The 16603-nt window shown below is 46.1% G+C and overlaps 1 protein-coding gene across 5 annotated transcripts in view; it reads left to right on the top strand.

Annotated features, from left to right (window-relative positions):
* The window catches only part of ZFYVE26 (zinc finger FYVE-type containing 26), a 72651-nt gene that overhangs the window by 23352 nt on the left and 32696 nt on the right, over window positions 1-16603 (top strand). For all 5 annotated transcript variants that reach the window (XM_014568646.3, XM_014568645.3, XM_014568644.3 and 2 more), the window contains exons 17-24: window positions 25-144; window positions 3207-3371; window positions 3904-4131; window positions 7776-7881; window positions 12750-13489; window positions 13664-13860; window positions 14557-14661; window positions 15499-15621. In XM_014568646.3, coding sequence (XP_014424132.2) covers window positions 25-144; window positions 3207-3371; window positions 3904-4131; window positions 7776-7881; window positions 12750-13489; window positions 13664-13860; window positions 14557-14661; window positions 15499-15621 — 1784 coding nt within the window. The remainder of the gene's footprint in view (window positions 1-24; window positions 145-3206; window positions 3372-3903; window positions 4132-7775; window positions 7882-12749; window positions 13490-13663; window positions 13861-14556; window positions 14662-15498; window positions 15622-16603) is intronic.

The raw sequence follows: 16603 nt of genomic DNA, 5'->3' as shown, positions 1-16603 counted from the left end.
TCCCTTCTCCAATACTGCTTGTAGGCCGCAAACTCGACTTCATTCTACTACATTCTGATGGCATAAAGGGTTTCCCAGCAGTTCTTCAACAAATAAATAAAATTCTCAACTATCCTTGCATGCCACAAGGGCAATCCAAATCAGGTAGGTGTTTTCCCTCTGCATGTTTTGAGGTCTTGGTTTCTGTTGTATTGGTTACTAGTTTTCCAGGGCTAGGGAGTACACATGGAGACTTTGTTGCTTTTTTAAATGTCTTTTTGTTTGCTAAATTTGTATCTGTTCCCTTAGTACAGTAAACTTCCGATAATCCGGCACCTTTAGGACTCAGGGGGTGCCGGATTATCAGATATGCCGGACTATCAGAAAGGGGGACTATGAAGGATCTGGATGCCTGCAATAGAGCAGCTGGGGTGCTGCCGGGTTGGTCCCGCAGCGCCGAGGGGCGGCGCTACGGGACCAACCCCGCAGCACCCCAGATGCTCTCCCCCAGGCGTCCGGATTCAGCCTGCTGGTGAAACTGACGCTGCTGGTCAGTTTCAGCAGCGGCTGAATCCCGACGCCTGGGGCAAAGCGCCATCCTTTGGCGCTGCGGGACCAACCCGGCAGCACTCCAGCTGCTCTGCCCCAGGCATCTCCAAGAGCAGCTGAGGTGCTGCTGGGTTGGTCCCACAGCCCCAAAGGGCAGCGCTACGAGACCAACCCGGCAGCACCCCAGCTGCTCTGCTCCCAGCTTCCCCGATTCAGCTGCTGGTCAATTTCAGCAGCAGCTGAATGGGGGAAGCCTGTCCGGCTGCCCCAGCACTTCTGGGTTCCTGATGGTGCCGGACTAATGGAGCATTGGATGCCGGACTAATGGAGTTTTACTGTATTATAGAAAAGTGTTTGTTTAATGTATCAGCAACTCTTTTGTGTGTACCAAAAATCCATAAAGCGAAATTGATGTTTATCACAACAAATACATACATATTGCTAACTAGCTGTTAATTTAACAGTCTTCCAAAGATTTCCATGAGCACCATGCAAAAATATAAATTGCCATAGAATAGCTTGAGATGTGAAAGCCATCAGGATTTACTGCTTTTAAAAAAGATTAATATAAACTATTAAATTTGATTGATTTAATTTTTAAAACTTGCAATGACAAAATTTTGTCAGTTCGCCTCATGTTTTTCTCTGTGGCACAGGCATGCACTGAAACTTTCAGAAGCACATATTATGCATTTCTGTGCATATCTCTGCAAATTATATTGACTGCTGCCTGAATAGTTTTGGGTACATTCATCTATTTATCTTCGGAAATCTAGTCCAGCCTACAAGATGTAAAAAATTGACTTGATCTGGGCATGTGGCTAGGGAAGAGAAGGCTGGAAGCAGTCAGCTCATTCCTCAGAGAGGGAACTAGAGAGCAGCAGCTTCTCAGGAGGGAAGGCAGAATTGAAGACTAGAACTACTCCTTTTATTAGAAGGTAATGGGAGCCATAGTACAACAGAGGTCAGGTTTCACTGGAGAGGAAGGGGAAAGCAGGAAGCAAGAGGGGTAGAGTTTCTACTGTTTCCTAAAATTATGTCTACACGGTTGAGTAAGCCCAGGATTTGAATTCAGGCTCAACCCTGCTCTCCTTTCCATCTCCACATAAATCATGGTAATCCAGGGCTTGGATCGAGGACCCAACAAGGTTCGAGCCTGAGTCTGCCAAAAGTTTTCCACAGTCTCGTGATATGATTTTCTTGGTCCTCTGGATAGTCAGGTTTGGTGTAAAGCCAAATTCTTCCACAGTGCACCATGAACAAAGGATTAGCATGGTCACATTTTGGGGCGTGCTAGGAAAGCTGGGATATTGGTGCTTGGACTCAGCCTCACATAATGCAGATTCTGGAGCCCCCAGGTTGGAACCTAGGGTTATAAATGAGTATAGACCTGTGGTGTCCAACACATTAGCCATATGTGGCTGTTTGGCCAGTTAAGTGTGGCTAGTTCTCTATAACAATAACCATTATAATGGCTGCTGCTTCAGAACTGGTTGGACACCAGTAGACACTCAAGACACTGGGTAGACACTCAAGCCCTGTGCTAACAATCTGGGATCTGTTAATTTACATTCTACTAGCCCTGGGCTTACATTGTAGTGTAGACATATCCTAAAAGGGCAGATGAAGCAGAATGACTAGTGACTAGTTTGTGGGATGGTCATTGAGGGCACACCGAGACAGAAAATATGGAAAAGAAGTTTAAAGCACAGCGCAGAGAAGTAAAGATTTGGTGTGTAGGAGAGAAGAAATACAGGCAACAGACATGAAAATAATGTTTTGGAGAGGTGTAAAAGGGAGAGAATAATACCCCACAACAGAAGAAATGGAATTAAGCCACGGCTGGAAAGTTGCCTAATAACACAATTAAATACTAGACAAAACAGTTATTCCTTTAAACCAGGGCTACTCAACATGCAGCCTGTGTGCTGCCCAAGGCCTGTTTGTTTGCGGCCCGTGGGGCGGTTTGGGTTTGTGGAGCTCAACACGTGGCCCGCGGATGGGATCCTTTGAACATGGCCTCCTCTAGCAACATGCTCCACAACGGTGAGGCATCTCCCAAGTGGGGTGGGCATTGAAAGACGCACGTGGATGGGCTGGTTGGAACAGACTGGTACAGGGTGTTGTCATTTCTAGCCCCCAGGGAGAAGGTGCCAGGAACACTGGGGCATTGTGGGAAGTATTAGCTGCTTAGCCTTATGGGCAGAGCCTGAGAGGTGCTGACTGGCTCTCACTGGCCACATTTGGGTCCAGAGTCATGCCTTAATGCTTAATCTTTATATTCATGCCTGTCAGTGTAAAAGAAGCTATTTGCATATATATTTGCATGTATATACAACCACATTTAAGTTGCGGCCCTCAGCATGTGCTGTGAGTATCATTGTGGCCCCCGGGGCTTCCAGAGTTGAGTAGCCCTGCTTTTAAACCATAGTGGCTTTGGGAGCGTGCAGTAGCACAGGCATCTTTGTCTTTTTACACTTCCTTCTCTGAACTCTTAATTCTCCCTAGAAAGTTTAGCTCTGCTACCTACATCATCTCTATAGCTTACCCAACTGTGCTTGTTTTGAATGGGTTAATTAGAACTGGAAAGCGTCTTGTTTTTCTGTGCCTCATTTAGTTCCACAAGACTGAGTGTCCAGTATTAACTATCATTATTGTCATTCTTTGTTCCTCAACAGAGGTTTCAGATGAAAAAATAAGTAGTCAGTTTCGATGCAATATTGTGGACCTTCTGCAGATGTGCTATCCATCGCTGACTGAGGACTGTATTGCTAATCAGATTGTTTTATCACAGTACCTTGATCAAGTTCTGCAAACACTGAAACATGTTGAAGATTCTCCAGGTGAGTTTCATGGGTTCTCTTAGCATTAAAGCATCTTTCAACCTCTTTGTAGATGTTTAAAAAAAAGCTATATAAAACTGATGTAAAGGGATCCAGTTTAGTAGACTAGTTCCTGAATTTAGACAATATACAAACAAGCTTTTAAAAATCTAGCATTGATAGTAATGCTGCTGTGGATTTTTAAGGGTAAATACAAACACAAGTATTTGCAATTTAAACTCTTGCCCTCCCCCCCCTGCCCATCGTACCCCCAAGCATTTGCAATATATATCTTGCATCCAAATCAGAAACTCACCAGCAGCAAAAGTGAAACTGAGTAGGCTATATTAATTCGAGTAAATAATAGCTATTTACTTGAATAGCTATTTATAGAGCTGTTGGTCTGTTTCATTATAATAATTCTTGTTAACTTCCATTGAAAGTCATCTCTAAATTGAGGGATGTATTTTCTAGGGTGGAAGAAGTCTCAGCATATACCTAGGTTTGTGAGCATTTCCATTCTAATCAATCTTTTTATTATTTTTTTTATTAGACTCCAAAGGGAGTCTGATCACCAGCTTGGTAGAACAGGCGTCTCTGAAGCCTGCAGAGTTGGAGGCACATCCAGTTCGTAAACAAATTCAACTTCTGCTGAAAACCCTGGATCAACACGTTCAGACCATGCCAGTGAGCAGTGTGAGGACAAATTGTGTGCAGAGTTTCTTTGATTACATTAGCACACTGGCTGCTATTGTGCTCCGGAGCCTGAATACAGAGCTAGGTAATGTGTCTATTGGGAAGCATGTCACAAGGAGCTGACATTCTTTAAGGTTTATAATATGATTCCACTCTGGAAATAACTATATGGGAATTTTCCCATTTTCTTTGATGGGTAGAAAGGGCATTGAGGGTCCTGGGACTGTGTGGATGTAAATGAGCAGAACATTCTTTTAGAATCACTTAATGGCAGTGTCAGGGCTGTCCTTAGGCACAGGCAGAATAGGCATTTGCGTAGGGCACCACTCTGCCGGGACGGTCAGGAAACAGTGGAGCAGTGCGAAAAGCTGGCACTCTCCCGCCCCCTCTGAAAGAGAAAGCTCCGGCTAATCAGCTGCTTAAAGAAGCATCAGACTTGTTTCCCGTTCCTCCCAGGCAACACAGAGGCATAGGGAGGCGAGGGCAGAGGGAACCGTTGCTCCCTGCCAGCACAACAGGGGTGACCCCATGTGACTCACAGCAGGGAGGGAAGCACTTCCCCTCCCCACAGGAGCCGGTGCGCACTGCCTGAACAGCTGGGGCTGTGGCACCCGGCAGCTTACTTCCGGGGCCTTTCTGCATGGTGTTGGGAGGTCAGGAGACCCGGGGTCTTCGCAGCTCCTACTGTGCAGGCAGCGTGCTCTGCCATGGGACTCTCCATGCCCTTTCCCTCCCTCCCTCTCCCCCCCCTCGCAGGACAGCATTGCGGAGGTAAGTTGCTGGGGTGCAACAGCCCTTGCTGCTCAGGCAGCGTGCACACCAGCTGTTTGGGGAGAGGGAATGCAGTCACACACTTCCCAGAGGTGCTGCAGGATTGCCAGATACTGGTCCCAGCTGCCCCTGTCCCCTGCCCCCACCAACACTGTCATCAGCACCCAGCACCACCCTGTCCCTGGACCCAGCACCCTGCCACGCACCGCAGCACCCAGCACCACCCTGCCAGCTGTGCCAGCATCCTTGGGACCGCATTAGTGAGGCTTGGGGGGAAGGGTTGGCATCTCACTTGTGTGGCTCCAACTGACTTTTCTGTGGGTCAGTGACACTTGACTCAAAACAGGTTCTCTGCCCCCTCATAAATAAAGACAATGCTAAAACCTTTTGGCTGTGTCTAGACTGGCCAGTTTTTCCGGAAAATCAGCCGCTTTTCCGGAAAAACTTGCCAGCTGTCTACACTGGCTGCTTGAATTTCAGCAAAAGTGCTGACAATCTCATGTAAGATTGTCAGTGTTTTTGTGGAAATACTATGCTGCTCCCGTTCGGGCAAAAGTCCTTTTGCGCAAAAGGGCCAGTGTAGACAGCCCAGATTTGTTTTCCACAAAAAAATCCCGATCACGAAAATGGCAATCGGGGCTTTTTTGCGGAAAAGCGCATCTAGATTGGCACGGACGCTTTTCCACAAAAAGTGCTTTTGCGGAAAAGCGTCCGTGCCAATCTAGACGCTCTGTTCCGAAATGCTTTTAACGGAAAACTTTTCCGTTAAAAGCATTTCCGGAAAATCGTGCCAGTCTAGACGTAGCCTTTGAGTTTAACATAATATTGTATTTAAAAATGAAGCCTGGCCAACATGCCCCCAATTGGGGCCAAGTCCCCATCTCACTGCAGCATCATAACACTCAAGCACCACCTGACCCCAAATCTGAGGCTATCATACACTGGAACCCCCTGTCCTGAGCCTCTTACATCCCCACACACCTGCATCCCCACATCCTCAGTCTTCTGCCACAACACTCCTGCACCATCCACACATGGCAAATGTGTGTCCTGAGCCCATCATACTCACAACCTCCTTGCTTTGAGCCCCTCACATATCCAACACAAACTCCTGCACCCTCACATCCACAAGCCTATGACTTGCTCAGCACCCCAACCTTCCATCTGAGCCCAACACCCAGCCTAGAGGCCCCTCCCCAAGCCAGCATCCCCTTGTCCTGCATCCAAATTCCCTCCCAGAGCTTGCACTTCTCACCCCTTCCCACATCCAAATCCCTCATTCCCATCCCAGAGCCCGCACCTCCTGTCTCAACCAAGTGAGAGCATATAATGGCTGGGGATAGCAGGTGATGGAGAGGAGGGGAACAGAGAGGATGGGGCCTCAAAGGGGTGGGGTCTTGGGGAAGGAATGTGATTTTAATGTATTGGTGGGTTCCTCCCCCCTCTCCCCCCCTCGACAAACCTAGTGGTTCCTTGAAATTCTGAAAAGGGTTCCATGGCCAAATAAAATTAGGAAATACTGCAGTGGAGCACGTAACAGCAGGGCTGGGTCCTAGAGAGAGCCAAATGCGCTGCCTGCAGCACAGTCCAAGGGAGGGGATTGGCTGCTGGGGGCTCTGGGAAGGGGAGGGAGTGGGGGAGAAGAGCAAGTCAGGCATAGGGGCGCCAGTTTAATAATCCCGCCTAGAACACCATAGATCCTAAGGACGGCCCTGGGTAGTGTTATGTGAGTCAGAGGAGCCCTGGATTAAGTATATTGTGCTGGCAATTAGGAGAATAAAAGCCTGCAAATTGACTTGTAAACCAAGCTGATTTAATCTGGAGTCACTGGGAAGCTCTAATTTGGAACTCTACAAATCTGGTTTTAGAGTTGCTTTCCAGCAAATTGCCTTCTAAAGTTACATCCCTCATTGAGGTAGAAGAAAGAGGAAGATGACAGAACTTTTTTCAGACCTTCACTTGAACAGGTCCTACCACTGCATATGTGGGAGGTACTGGTGCCCTGGTGTAACACAACCTCTCATAGCTTCATGTTTCCATCTCAGGAGAAATGTGAAGTAATACTTCAATTGTGCTGTCTATTTTCTTGCTGCTTAGGAAATGGAAGGATAGTTCAGCAGGGATATCTCTGGGTACATCTTCACTACACCTCCTTTACTGAACAGAGCTGTGTAGGCATTGCCCTGATGTAGACTCAGCCTACACCAATTTCTGGCAGTGCAGGAACGCCATCTCCCTGAACACTGTCCATGTTCCTGGAAGCTCTCTTCCTTCGATACAACTGAGTCTGCACTGGCGGTTTTGTTGGTGTAGCTATATTGGTCAGAAGTGTGGTGTGTTCCACACCCTTAGCCAATGTAGCTATGGTGACATAATTTTTAAAAATTCCCAACTGTATTGCTATTAGTAGGTTTTAAGTTGTGGGACGAGGCTTTACACAGCTACGTTTTGCATTTCAGTGACATTAGCCCAACCTTTCACTTTGTAAGAGCACTAGCAAGTCTTGCTTCAAGGCAAACAAAGTAAAACAAACAAAACAAAAAAAATAGGCCGAGCAAATGAAGTTAACCTATGTCTAGAGAATTCTTATAAACCAGATCGCTATAATAGTGCATGTGTTGTGATTCTGACAAGCTCCTGCTGCGACATTTCCCCTGTAGTATTTTTTATGCTGACACAGATTTGCTCTGCCATTTGCACCTAGCTCTTACTGAGGTGTCAGAAGCTCTCCATCTGGCACTATGCTGGTTCTTGCAATCCGCCTTTAAAGCACTGGTGCAAAAGTTTGTGGGATACGCCAGAGCAATTCGGTCATTGGGTTCCCAACTTGCTTTATTACCGTGACCCTTGTGCCTTAGTGATTATGATCATCAGGGCTTCCGAGGTTCATTAGCCTAATAGAACTCAGTCTGTGTAATACATTTAATGTAGGGTTTTTTTAATCTCTTATGTTTGTAGATGAAACTGCAGAGGTGAAGGTGGGGAACCCTTTCATATTGCTACAGCAGAGCCCATCTCACTTGCTCGCTCTGCTCTTGTTTGAGAGACAAGTTCCACCTGACAGGTTGGTGCTTTTCATGAATACTTAATTAACAAATTTAGTGCTTGTTAATTGGGTTGGACTCAAAATCCTCTATGACTGGAACTGTTGCGGAGCAGAATTCCTCTCCTGTGCAAAGACCATTGCTATCTCTGGGAAAGGCATCCCTGGGTTCTCTAATGAGATGGCCACAAAGGATCACAAATTAGTGAAACTTATGGTTGTGTGTTTTGTAAGCTAGACAACTACTGGCTATTGAGACTTGAACTGAGAGCCCCAGGAATGTGTGGGTTTTACATTTGAAACTGTCTAACTTCTGGACACAGTAGCCACACATCTTATACATATCACAATACAAATAAAATTGTTTCCCAAGATCACATCAGAGAACTTCTGGGCATGGATCTTACACGTTTTCCATCTCTAACTTCTATATTGGGCTGATACTGAAAGTGTGCAACTTGGTGATGGAAGCAGATGTTAAATGAGACAATATTTTAACATCCTTTATAAGCTGCTCAGTGTAACTCTCACTTTCTACAGGCTGTCCTCGCTATAAGTCCAAGATACGTTCCAAAAAACTTGGACTTATAGCGAAACAACTTAAGGCAGGTAATTTTTTTCCCACGGCTGACTTCCATTTGTGCAAATTGGGAGGGGTTTTTTTGCACGACTTAAAAACGGAGAATTACTTCAGTGCAGAAAGGATGCATACCAGGGTGACTAATAGTGGAGACACCTTGTACCAAGGACCAAACTAAAGAATCTTGCATGGTATTACCCTGAGCCATGTATGTCAGACAAGGGAAAATGATTTATTGCATGACATTTTAGAGTGAAGTTCTATTTGCTGCTAGAGGCCTGGGCAGTGAACCTATTGGAACAGCAGATGTTTATTGTATATTTTTTCATGTTAATCATTTGGCGATATTTGCAGAAAGGGTAATAAACTTAACAAAATTGGATGTTTATCTGGATTTTACTAAACTTGTTTCAAAAGACAGCCCAGTCCCAGAACAGTCAACCAATAATAGGTTATGATATAGGGTCATTACATTTTCAATTTCTGAGCCATCCCAGATGCCCAGAATAACTTCCTCACTTACATAGGTTCCCATTCTTTCCTCCAAGAAACATCCTAAACACCAACCTGGTCCATGAACAGGCCCACCAAAAAGGGGCTGGTAAAGGGGGGAAACTTCCTCGGGGCCTGATGATTGAAAAGGCTCTTGTCCATTGTTGCTGTTACTGCAGTGGTGGCACCCGGAGCCCCAGGCCCTTTAAATCACCATGGAAGCACTGCACCGTGCGTTCTGTGAAGCTCTGAGGGCTCAGCTGCCCTGGCCCCACACCTTTCACCTGATGTTCTGCCCCTTCCAGGAGCATGGAGCCAGTCCTCCCCCACCTTGCCAAGGGGCCTGCGGAGGCTGTTGACTTCCCTGTCCATGAAGCGTTTAAGCTCTAAAACTTGCTTCTCTGTTCATATTTTTAATGTACTTTTTATCTTTGCTGCTCTTTCCAAATTCTTTAACTTTACAGTGCAGGCACTTGTTATATCGTTGGCACTGCCCTACTGCCAAGCAGTGCCCTGTACGCTTTTACACCATTTAAGTGATTGCTAAGTATTGTAGTAAGTCATGTTACCGAAAAGCCCTCTTGTTACAGGCCCAATTTTGGGCCTGCTTTTCAAAGAGAGCTGATATTCTCTGCTTAGCAAAGTTTCAGTAGTATGGCTAAGTTACATACTCCATCCCCTTCGCTTATTTCCTCTAACTCCAGAAAAGACTGTGCCCGGTATTTTGCTGTGGGGGATATGTCAGTAGGGGTATGTCTACACTACAGCACTAATTCGAACTAACTCAATTCAAATTAGTTAATTCGAACTAAGCTAATTCGAACTAGTGCATCTAGACCTAAAAACTAGTTCGAATTAGCATTTTGCTAATTCGAACTAGCATGTCCACATTGAGTGGGCCCTGAACCAAGGTTAAGGTTGGCCGGAAGCAGTGCTGGCAGGGCATCAGATTAGGACTTAGAGCGAGGAGCTGCTGTCTCAGGCTAGCCAAGGGCTGTGCTTAAAGGGACCTGACCCCCACCCCGGACAGACAGTTCTCAGGAGTTCCCCGCTCACTTGTCTAACTCGACGAGGGACAGCAAAGCAGTCCTGGCTTGGAGTGCCCTGAATGCCCACACTCGGCACATCACAGCACTCAGCCATCAGCCCGGCTGCACTTGCTGCAGGCTGCCATCTGGGGGTGGGGGTCAATATCCATGGAAGGGGCAGAGAGCTTCCACCCCGAGGAGCCCGCAGAGCCACCCCAGTCCTCCCCATCAGGGGCTCGTACCCCATTCCTCCCTCACCTCCTTCCACTTACCGCTCCCTAGCCCCCCTTCCTGATGTACAAAATAAAGGACACGTGTGTTCAAAAATAGAAACTCTCTTTATTTAACAAAACTTGGGGAGACTGGGAAAAGGAGGTGGGAGAGGGGAAGAGAAAAGGTGGGAGAGGGGAGGAGAAAACCTGGGAGGAGGGAGCTGGAAGGGGGAAGCCAGGGGAAGAAGGAGGAGGGGAAGTATCAAACTATAGTACGCCATATCTTCAGTACTGTGTACAGATGTGATCTCCTCACCCCAGAAAAGATATTTTGGCCTTGGAAAAGGTTCAGAAAAGGGCAACTAAAATGATCAGGGATTTGGAACAGGTCCCATATGAAGAGAGGCTAAAGAGACTGGGACTTTTCAGCTTAGAAAAGAGGAGACTGAGGGGGGATATGATAGAGGTCTATAAAAGCACGAGTGGTGTGGAGAGGGTGCATAAAGAAAAGTTCTTCATTAGTTCCCATAATAGAAGGACTAGAGGACACCAAATGAAATTAATGGGTAGCAAGCTTCAAACTAATAACAGAAAGTTCTTCTTCACAAAGCAAATAGTCAACCTGTGGAACTCCTTGCTGCAGGAGGCTGTGAAGGCTACAACTAGAACAGAGTTTAAAGAGAAGTTAGATAAATTCATGGAAGTTGGGTCCATGGAGTGGTATTAGCCAGGGGGTAGAAATGGTGTCCCTGGCCTCTGTTTGTGGAAGGTTGGAGATGGATGGCATGAGACAAATGGCTTGGTCATTGTCTTCGGTCCATCCCCTCCAGGGTACCTAGTGTTGGCCACTGTTGGCAGACAGGCTACTGGGCTAGATGGACCTTTGGTCTGACCCAGTACGGCCATTCTTATGTTTTTATGTTCTAAGCTCAGGGTCGGGGTCTCACTCGACCACCTTGATTTTCATGTAAACCTGCTCCTGGGTGGCCAGGCTGGCAGCTATCCTGCCCTAGACTGCCACTTTCCTGTGCCTAGTGCGGAGGTCGTGGATGTTGGAGGCTTCCCCCCAAACCTTGGTGAGGTCCACGATGTCCACGCTAGACCAGGCAGGCGCCCGCCTCTTGCGACCCCGGGCAGGCTCCTGGGAGCCGCCAGCTTGGTCCCGGGAAGAGGTGGAGGGCTGGGTGGCAGCGGGTGGCTGGCTCGTGCCATGCCAGGTGCAGGGTCTGCTGGCTGGGTGCTGGCAGGCTTGCACCTGGCACGGGCACCGTAGCCAGACTGTGCCCCTTTACGGGCTCCGGGGCCAGGAGGGGGGCTGATGAGTTTCCCTGGTGGTGCCCAGAGTGGCCACCAGGGCAAGCTGGGGAGGGCTAGCCTCCCACTAGTTCGAATTAAGGGGCTACACAGCCCTTAATTCGAACTACTTAATTCGAACTAAGCATTAGTCCTCGTAGAATGAGGTTTACCTAGTTCGAATTAAGTGCTCCGCTAGTTCGAATTAAGTTCGAACTAGCGGTTTGCCTGTATAGTGCCTATGAAAGTTAATTCGAACTAATGGCTGTTAGTTCGAATTAACTTTGTAGTGTAGACATACCCTAGGATCCTAGATGGTCTTTCTGAGTCTCCCACCAAAAGCAGGGGGTAAATGCTACAGGGTGGGATGGGTTGCTAAGCTTTATCTGCAGGAAACTTACAGGTCACAGAAATAGACCATAGGAAGGAGCTGAGGAAATGGGTGGTATGGGACCACCTGATGGTTAATGATATATCCTCGTTGCCCCAGAGAGAGGTGGAACTCCCCTCCCCCAAGTCTCTATTTCCACCCTGTACTAGGGGACATTGCTTACTTTAGATTTGGAGCAAAATATACTGTTTATAAGGTCATAACCACTGACTTCCCCTCCAGCTGGGAATGCTCACCCCTCCGCACCAGCCCTCCCCACTTCTTCTCGGCTCTCCCTTACCCTACCTTTTTCCAAATTCTGTTCCATCCCCGCTCTTCCCTGTACCTACCTAGAGCTTCTTGAACACTTCCAATTAGCTGTTTCTGGTTCTCTGGAAACTAACGCTACAAGGTTAGACCTGCAGGGAACGGGGAGGGAGGCAAACGGGGAGGATGGCAGCTTCACCCACTAATTTTTCCCTGTGGGTGCTCCAGACCCAGAGCGCCTCAGAATTGGCATCTGTGAATATAGTTATAAGTAGGAGTCAGTGTTTGATCCTGGTGATTCTTGCTCACATGAAGAAGTTACAAAGGATATTAATCATGGCATGGGAATGCCTTTTTTTTTTTAAACAAGAAAAATGTTCACTTTGAGGCTGTGTTGCCTATTGGTAAGAGCAGAAAAAATAGCTACCAGGCCTCTGAATTCTCTTCATAGTGCTAATGCTTGAATCCTCAAGAGGTTAGGCAACACACAACCTTGCTATCTCATTTTCCCCTGTTTTAGGGGATAGTCTGTCTCAGGGAGAACAGTTGAGGACTATTCATGTTTGTAATACTTCTTGAGAGCCTGTGTAAATGCAAGATATTATGCACGTGCACCTGCTAAACTGGTGCTGTTTTCACTCCTCCAGGCTCTCTTCGCTGTTGGCAAAAGAAGAGTTGAACTTAAATGTGCAGCAAGTTATCCTTAACTGTTGCTGTGAGCCACTGTCCCTGTGCAGTGTCAGGCAAAGCAGCCAGACCAGGTCCCTTTTGACTAACATCAGCAGTCTAGCACATCTTCATGCCTACCATTGTTTGCCAGATGTTGAGATACCTATCCACAATCCAGCTATGGACTCTGAGGAGGATTCTACTCAGCCCTCTTCCTCCCTGGCTGATTTGAACCAGCACGCGCTCACTGCCTCTTCCCTGGCCTTCCTGAAGTGTCAGTCAAAGCTAATGGCCATTGTAGCATGTCTCTGTGCATCCAAGGCACCAAAGGTGCCCAAACCAAGCCTGTCGTGGATGGAATTTCGGGGCAAACGGGAGGTCCCCTTGGGCATGGAGCAGATTTCCAAAGAGTGCGAGGCATTACTGAAGGAGTTCTTGATACTGGAGAGTTTTCTTCTCACCATGTCTGAGCCACTTCAGGATTCCCAGGAAGAGAGTAGTGGTTCAGTCAGTGGCCTCTGTGGCAAGCCGTACATCTCGCTTGTTCTCTTGGGCTTGCATTCTACCATGTCTGTCGAGGTATTAATGGAAGTTTTTGAGCAAGCGCTCACAGCAAAGGACTGGCCCAGAGCCCTGAGGATCTTGGACCTATACAGTCAGGATATGGAGGAGCTGACCAGCGTGAGGGATGCTGTGCTGAGCTGTGCGGCTGCTGACGGTAAAGGAAATGAGTTTTCTTTATAGAGTGTACTGTCTGAAATTGGTCCCCAGTTTGCAATCCCTATCTGGTGATCCCTGGGCAAATCCAAAGAATGGAAATGCTTTTCTCTCCTCCCCCTGCTTCCCAAAGCATAGGAAGTGGGCTTCATGCTGGTAGCTTGTCTTTTTGCAGATAAGGATGGTTGGCAGTATCTGTTTCCAGTGAAGGATGCGATGTTGAGAAGTAGACTGGCCCTGCGCTGTCTGGACAGGTGGCCCCTTGAGGCTTGTCTGGAAATCTTAGCTTACTGCATCTGTGACCCTGACATAACAGAAGAACTGAAGTCTGATCTGCAGAGCAAAACAGGAGAACTGCAGGTTTATCAAAAGGTACAAAAGCCATTTTATTAGGTAACTAGGTATGGAATATGCTTGTTTTCCTTTGGCATAGAAAACATCCTCCCCAAACCCTTAGCTAAAATTGAAACCTGGTCAGCTTTCCAACAGTACTGAAATGTCAGGTTAGCTCTTTTCCTTATCCATAATTTTCCCTTTCCAGCTGCCTTTACTTTCAGTTTCCATAGAAGACTGGAGACAAAAGAACAAAATAAAACAAAAATCAAAAAAACGTGTGTCGATTCTTTTAGGATCTCTTTTCCTCCAGCCTGACCAGAGGCAGCAATCACTGGAAACTTCCCAAGAGAGCTTATATTTGTCTGAATTTTTTATCCCAGTTTTACAAGCCTAAGAATTGAGGAATCCAGAGTCTCGCTTGCCTATACTGTGAATAGATTAAATCTACTGGATAGCTGATGCTGTGTTGTCTCTTAGAACTCTGCCAGCAGTCTCTTCATACAGATATGTCTTCACAGGTTTAGGCCTCTATGATAGAATCCTTTCATCTAGTCCTCTTGAACTTGAAGTACATCGCCAAGGATTCCCAGACCTTTCTGGTATGATAAATGTAGCTTCCTGGCTTGATTTAACTCCTGATGCAGTCAGTTCTACCGTCTGCCTGGGCCTAGTGATGGGTTTGAAGAAATATTGTTAAAAACAATCTTTCATAGAAACATTTTATTTTATTAGATTTTGAATTTGCAAGATGTCCCATCCTGGAATGACTGGCAAGACCTGAAAGAAGCCTGCATTAATGATCCCCACGCCATTATGAGTGTTATTCTGGAAGCAAAGGTGTGGCATCTTTACATGGCTTTTGTGTTTAAAATATAGAAAATGGTGGGATTATTACATTTTGTTAACCAATGTTTTTAGATGCTTGTATCAACAGAGTTCATAGGGCAGGAAAAAAACTCAATAAATTTGTGTATTGTGGAAGCTAATTGGAATATTTGCTTTAATGTCAAGATTTAAATGAAAACTAAGTACCCCCATAGTTTTGTCCTAATTTTATTTCCACACATAATTCATTTCTTCCATCCTACCAGAAATCCAGCAACAAATTACTCTCTTGGGTCATGTGTGTGTAAGTAACATGCTGCCCTTGTCAAGGACAAGCAAAGTTAGAGGGAGGATTTCTTTATGCTTGGAAGAATAAGCACCACATAGTGTGGGCGCTACTCTGGGATTTAAAAAAATCCCTCCAAGACAGAGCTCAAACTTATTTCAACTTTTTTGAATTTTAAAAGTTAAAAATACCACTTTTGGTGAAATACAGGTTTAGACTGCATATGTTGACAGTGAAGTAGAATCCAAGCCCTTAGGAAACTATTAACAACCTTGCTGGAAACTCTCTGTATAATCTGAGAACGTTTACAGAAATATTTGTCCAAAATGCTTTTCTCTTCACTGGCAGGTTACAATAGTTACATCATGTAGGATGGGACTCTGGCAAAATTGTATTGTTTATTATTCTCCCCTGACTGGTCCAGTCCTGAAGTTGTAACTATTTTTTTGCTGGAAAAAAAGTATTCTGTACTGTTACTGAACTGATCTTAAATATTAATCAGAGCATGGGCATGAAATTAATAGCTATAATGAGAGGAGTTGTTTTGCCTTCCTTCTCCTTAGGATTACGAGTTGTGTGAAGAATGGGGTCACTTATACCCCATACCAAGAGAAAACTTGATCAGCCTTCACCAGGAGCACCTCCTGCACTTACTGGAGATGGGAGACAATGAAAAGGCTGTGCAGGTAACCAGAAGCTGTTTCTGCCTTGCTACTTTCAAAGAGTAGGTCACTGCTAAACAAGGCTTTCCAAACACTGCTATTGCGGTCCTCAGGCTACTTGGCAGCATAAAGGTAGATTGCAGCTGAACTCTGTTACAAAGATTCTATCTGTAGAGATGACCAGTCTCAACACACACTACCACCAGGCCACCTTTAATCTTGTCCTCTACACTGAGGTTTAGAGAACTTCGATTCATTTTGGAACCACAGTATTGCTAACCCCAAGCATTCAAAAAATATGACAACCCCAAACATTTTTAAGTCAGTCTCCTGAATCAAGGCATTTCACAAGTAACACACTTTAAGTTCATATTTGCTAGATAGAGAGCAAGGTTTCAAGTCTTCAGGGGACACCTTTTCTGTCTCTTCTCTGTGACCATAAGGGCAATACACTCCCCCCCCCCCCCAATGAAAGCTCAAGTTTTGAAGTTGGGGCTTCAAGGAAAACCCTAAACATACAGCTTGTCTAAATGGGGCATTTTTTGCCCATATGCAGCACTTTGGCAACTTGTTTTAAAGAACGCTTTTGATGGCCACTATAGCTTGGCCTACCATACAGCTGATGTAAAGCAATTTATGTCAATCTAACTATATCTGTGTACGTCGGGGGAGCTTGGTTGCAGTATGTACTTATCCCACTACACAGACATAAAAATTCCATCTCCATGAGAGAGGCGTAGCTTATGTCCATGTGGTTAGGGCAATACTGTGTCTGTGTAGATACTGCATTACTTATGTTAGCTGTTGGCTGTCATTCTTGTCAATTTCATGGCTACAGTATGGAGCTGTGAAATGTACAAGAAAGCTGAGCTGTCACTCCAGGGCAGGTAGGAGGCCCTAGCTAGAGCTAGTCTGTTCCTCTGGGCTTCTCTCTACCAGTTGAGTTGTCCTTGACTGGCTCCCCACTTTAACCCAGATTTCTGGCCTGCAGCTCCCTTCTGGGAAC

The sequence above is a fragment of the Pelodiscus sinensis genome, chromosome 4, assembly GCF_049634645.1.
Source record: "Pelodiscus sinensis isolate JC-2024 chromosome 4, ASM4963464v1, whole genome shotgun sequence".
Lineage (NCBI taxonomy): Eukaryota > Metazoa > Chordata > Testudines > Trionychidae > Pelodiscus > Pelodiscus sinensis.
Note: the sequence above shows the minus strand (reverse complement) of the source record. Positions and strands in the feature narration are given on the sequence as shown.